The following is a 5488-nucleotide window of genomic DNA, read 5'->3' as shown; positions in this document are numbered from 1 at the left end:
TCTGGAAGATGCCAATAAATCCCCTATGAATTTAGGCAATGCCCCTGTGGTCAGGGTGCTATCGAATCTGTTTCCCATGTTCTTTTAAATTGTCCATTTTATACTAAGATTCAAGGAAAATTTCAGGACACCCTTCTTTTTACATGGTGTGTTCTTCCTGAGAGTATCAAGGTCCAGTTGCTACTATCTGGGCAGAACGCTTCTATAACTTTTAATGTTGCTTGTTTTCTTCAATCTGTAATTTGAATCAGGGAAACTATTAATTGATCCATTCTTTTTTGCTGGCAGTTCGACAGCCATACCTTTGATGTATTCCTAAATGTTAATGTTATTTTATCTCTTACATGCCAATAAAGGTTGTCTGTCTGTCAGTTATCAAGCTGATCCTGGATACTTTTATCATGGAGTACTTCAATACAATCTGTAATTTATGACAGACAGTAACTTGCTAGAAAATGTCCACAATAAAGATGAAGAGACTCTGCTTTATAGTGATTTAAATTTTTCTGCTAGTTTCCTTGCTCAAAGTCTGTGAATCTTTAGCTTTAATTTTTTGGACCCATACAGGCTTTTTTTTTTTTTTAATGTAACTTCAGAGGATGTTCAACAAGTAGTTACAGTACTGATCAAGTTTTTGCATGTTAGACTATTAACTTCTGAGCCCCTCTTTTAGCCCATGCTGGAGACCACCAAGAAGAGGCCATAGTTTAGTGGTAGGACATGTTTTGTATGTAGAAGGTCACAACTCTGTGTCTGAGATAGCACAGTTTGGAATCAATGGTACCTGTGACTCTGGAGAGTTGTTGCCATCACTGATCAGTGACCTCAGCCTACCCCTGCACTGGAAGGAACCTAGTCCAATATGTGAGATATGGTTTGTTTGTTTAAAATGTTTATACTCTGCCTTTCCCTCATGGTTCAAAGTGGCTTACAATTCCAAAATTAGAAACATACAAAATACAATAAAACCCCATTTACATCCTTCCTCCGGAAAATCCCTGCAGCTTAAATGTCCTCATAAATAAAATGGCCTCCTAAAAATGTCTGAAGACAGTACCTCCCCATACCACCTTAGGGAGCCCATTCCACAAAGTGGAAGCCCCTATAGAAATGGAATGGGCACTCCATGAAATTGCTGAGTGGTCGGGTTAGAACGGATAAAAGGAAGTACTTCTTCACCCAAAGAGTGATTAACACATGGAATTCACTGCCACAGGAAGTGGTGGCGGCTACAAGCATGGACGGCTTCAAAAGGGAATTAGATAGGCATATGGAGCAGAGGTCCATCAGTGGCTATTAGCCACAAAGTATAGATAAGGGGCTCTGGGGCAAGTGATGCTCTGTCTTCTTGGTGCTTGAGGGGGGGCAACAGTGGGAGGGCTTCTAATGTCTTGGCCCCACTGGTGGACCTCCTGATGGCACCTGGTACTTTTGGCCACTGTGTGACACAGAGTGTTGGACTGGATGGGCCTTTGGCCTGATCCAACATTGGCGTCTCTTATGTTCTTATGATGCCAAGTGGGCCACATTAAGCAGAGAAAGACTAGAAGGCGGTAACTGGAAGACTGCATTTGTTGGATGAGGATATATAGGAATGGAATCAGTTGCAGTTCCCTAGAAAAACGGTTTGTAAGAAATTTTTCCCTGCTGGGGGAAGTGGGGGGAGAGATCTCTTTCAAGAGATATTTTTTCATGTCCTCAGTTTAATTTGCCATAGGTGATGCTGTCCCAGCAGTGGGGACATCATTTGGGCAAACCTATTAGGTAGCACGCCCCCCCCCCACCGTGTGAGGGTCACTTTACACAGAGCTGTGTTCAGAAAATAAGCTGTCTTCTCTGCCAGGAACTATTCGATTTTGCTGTCTCCCCCCCCACACCCGTGCTCTTCCCCCGCCGGTGAATGTTGCATTGCAGGCATCATGGAAAACTGTGTTTTTGTATTTGACTTGCTCTGAGTTGTAATGTTTTGTGCCTGCAATTTCAAAATGCATATAGATGGTGGTATGAAATTATTCAAATCGATGTTGCACACCTCAAAATCTCTTTCTAAAGTTACCCATAGTTTTTATTCTTGTTTTAAAAATATTTCTGGGGTTTAGAGAGATATAAGTAAGATTCTCCTTTTTGTCCCCTTTGCTGATATGTAAATGCTGTATTTTTTTTCTTGGGGGGATATAGTATTAGAGTTTAAAAATGCTTCGTAGGGGGAAAAAACCAATCGGTTGCAGTTCCCTTCATTCTGATCCTGTGTAGACTAGGCAGGTTCAGTAAAGACGTTGGCATAGTTGCCATCTATCTTGTGGGGAAGAAGGAGGAGGAGTTGGATTTATACTCCGTCCTTCACTCGGAGTCTCAGAGTGGCTTACAATCCCTTCCCTTCCTCTCCCCACAACAGGCACCCTGTGAGGTAGGTGGGGCTGAGAAAACTCTGGGAGAACTGCTATTAGGGTTGCCAACCCCCCCGGTTTGCCAGGGGTCCCCCGTTTTTTGGGGGGGGTTCTACACCGCCGGCCAGATGGCCGGTGGGGGAAGCCCCACCTCCGACACCCACAGCCACCCCTCTCCCTTCTCTCTTGAGAGAGGGGGGTGGCTGCCTTTAAGTGCATGAAGCCCACATTTCCTCCCAAGCCCGATCTCTGCTTGAGATCAGGCTTGCAGGGAAATGCCAGCTCCATGCACTTAAAAGGGAAATGCCGGCTCTTTGCTCTTAAAGAGGAAACGCCAGCTCCGTGGACTTAAAAGGGAAACGCTGGCTCCTTTAAGTGCAGGGAACTGACGTTTCTGGAGATCGGGCACGCAGGCGGGGGGCGGCGGACGTCCTCAATGTGATGTCATCACGTCGGGGATGCCCTGCCCCCTCCAGGAACGCCCCCAAAGTCCCCCGCTGGGGGCGGACGATAGACTTGGCAACCCTAACTGCTATTGAGAGAACAGCTCTGACAGAACTGTGTCTGACCCAAGCTCACCTAGCTGGCTGCATGTGGAGGAGTGGGGAATCAAACTCCGTTCACCAGATTAGAGTCCACCTCTCTTAACTAAGACACCAAACTGGCTCTTAGTGTGTTAGCATGCCGTCATATTTGTATGCTGGTCACACACACACAAATATTACCATGACTAAACAAAGTTCATAAGCTGGAAACTCCTTTTGTGCATCTAACCATGTGCTACATGACATCATTTCATCCGAGGAATAGTCTCTAAAAACTAGTCTGGGCCACTGAGAATGTGGTGCTACAACTAATTCCAAAATATCAGTCAAGTTTTCTCCCTGAGGCTGTGGTTCCAAGTTGTGTGTGAATACCCCTTGTGTTCACCAGTCATTTAAAGAAACCATACCTGTCACTGGGATTATAACACTGCTGTGTTCACATTGCATTGCTTGTGAAATATCTTCACATCGTATGGCCCTAAGAAGGGTTTTGGAATAACTGATTCCACTGGAAGTATATTCATTGCCCAAGGTGGTCGGCATGGTATCAGAGAGTTCTTTGCTATGGTACACCTAGGCATGTCTCAACTTGTTTGGAGTGGGCTGTGATAGATAATGAAAAAGACAGCTCATAAATCTGCTGACAACTCCCTGGAAAATGCAACCCCAGAAGGGTGTGCGTGTTATGCCATGTCCTTGGATGCTACATGGGGAAGTGCCAATGAGAATGAGAGCACGGGCACATAAGCTTAAGAAGAGCCAAAGAAATGAGAAGTGATTTTCCCCAGACACCTGCAGCACGAAAAGAGAGACAGAGATGCCATGCTCAGATCACATAGCTTAGAAGACAGAGAGATGAAGCACGTGAAAGGGCAAAGAAACATAGACTGGTACAGAGGAATAATATAAAATGTACCAGTCATTCTTTGCAGCATATTAAGCTCCAGCAGTTGTCTCAGCAAGACTTCGGGAAGTTACTCTCTGGCCACCGTGGTAGCTTGCCAGAGGAGGGAGCTGTTGGTGGCCTGCTCTGGGCTACTCTGCAGCAAATAGTCAGAGGATGGTGTTTCAGCTACCAGCTCAGCAAAAGTCAGGTGAAACAAGAGAACGGTAAGGTTCCACCCAGTCCTATAGAGCATCTGACTTTAGCCTGGTTCTTCAGTCTGAACACTGTGCTGTTCTTGCAGTCTGAGCTGCCCACAGACTCCTAGTTCCTGCCCACCTACATGCTTCCAGACCAAGAGCCCTGACTCAGGAAGATGCCACATAACAGCGGTAAGTCCTCTCAGATCTGCTCATTGATCTTTGTTCACTGTCCCTTCCTAGGGTTGCCAGCTCCAAGTTGGGAAATACCTGGGGATTTGGGGGGTTGTGCCTGTGGAGAACTGGGTTTGGGGAGGGACCTCATCAGGCTATTATATCACAGAATCCATCCTCCAGAGCAGTCATTTTCTCCAGGGGGACTGATCTTGGTCATCTGGGGATCATTTGTAATAGCAGGAGATCTCCAGGTGCCACATGGAGACTGGCAACTTCATGTAGATAAGCTCCTTTAGCTTCAATGTGAAGTTGGACTAGATCTTGGTTGCAGCTCCACTAATCTGAATCAGTCCCCTGGAAACTATGTGCCAGACCTCTTCTCTTCTAGCTTTCTGAAGCCCACGCAAGAATTGTCCCTTCCCACACAGCATTTTGTTAAAATTTATTTATATCTATTTATATCCTCACTTTTCTCCCCAAAGTGGCTCACACCACAGATCTCCCAATCCTCCATTCTTACAGCAACTGCCCTGTGAGAAGTCAGTTAGGCTGAGAGTGACTGCTGCAAGGTCACCCACTGAAATTCCATGTAGAGTAGGTCTTCAGCCCCGGCTTCCTCGATCCTTTCCCATCAATAATCAAATTAGGGGATTGCTGGAAATTGAATTTAAATTTGTTGGATCTTAAATCGATGATTGTAGGCAATGAGATTCTGATTTTGGTTTGGACTGACTTCACAGTCTTTGTGTTGTTTGGTTTTCATTGTTATTTTATCATTTGAAGCATCGTTAGGCACCCTGAGTCTTTTTAGAAATCCCCTTCACTCACTTCCGAATTACAATTGAAAATTCAGATGCACATCATAATGATAATCTTGTCTTTTCCCACCCCTTGTGGCACCTTCCTGTGTTGTTGACAGGAGCAAATGTGTCCAGGAGGCAGGCCCCAAAACAGGAAGTACCTTTCCCAACCCAGTGGAATATATCTATTCCCCACCCACGCCTCTCCTTCTAGTGCGACGTAAACTTTAAAGGCCAGCCTGAGTAGGCCCAATCCACCTTAGCATTATTGGCTGCCAGGTTAGGGTTGCCAACTGTGACTTACCTCACCAGCGGGGGACTCCTGGGGGATCCCGGCGTGTGTGTGTGCATGCGAAGCACCCGCGTGCTGCATTCGCATCACAGGGCAATGACATCCTGACGCCGGGCACGCTGGGGGAGGGGCCATGATCATACAAGGAAAAACCATAGAGTTTTCCCTTGTATGGCCGTGGCCCCGCCCCCAGCATGCCTGGCG

At 46.1% G+C, this 5488-nt stretch overlaps 1 protein-coding gene across 1 annotated transcript in view; it reads right to left on the bottom strand.

The window, feature by feature from the left end:
* CRB1 (crumbs family member 1, photoreceptor morphogenesis associated) overlaps positions 1-3475 on the bottom strand; it is a 139389-nt gene extending 135914 nt beyond the window's left edge. The window contains exon 1 of the mRNA XM_015406181.1: positions 3340-3475. Within this exon, the coding sequence (XP_015261667.1) occupies positions 3340-3475 (136 nt within the window). The remainder of the gene's footprint in view (positions 1-3339) is intronic.
* Positions 3476-5488: the final 2013 nt, after the last annotated feature.

The sequence above is a fragment of the Gekko japonicus genome, unplaced genomic scaffold, assembly GCF_001447785.1.
Source record: "Gekko japonicus isolate JY-2015 unplaced genomic scaffold, Gekko_japonicus_V1.1 scaffold1097, whole genome shotgun sequence".
Lineage (NCBI taxonomy): Eukaryota > Metazoa > Chordata > Lepidosauria > Squamata > Gekkonidae > Gekko > Gekko japonicus.
Note: the sequence above shows the minus strand (reverse complement) of the source record. Positions and strands in the feature narration are given on the sequence as shown.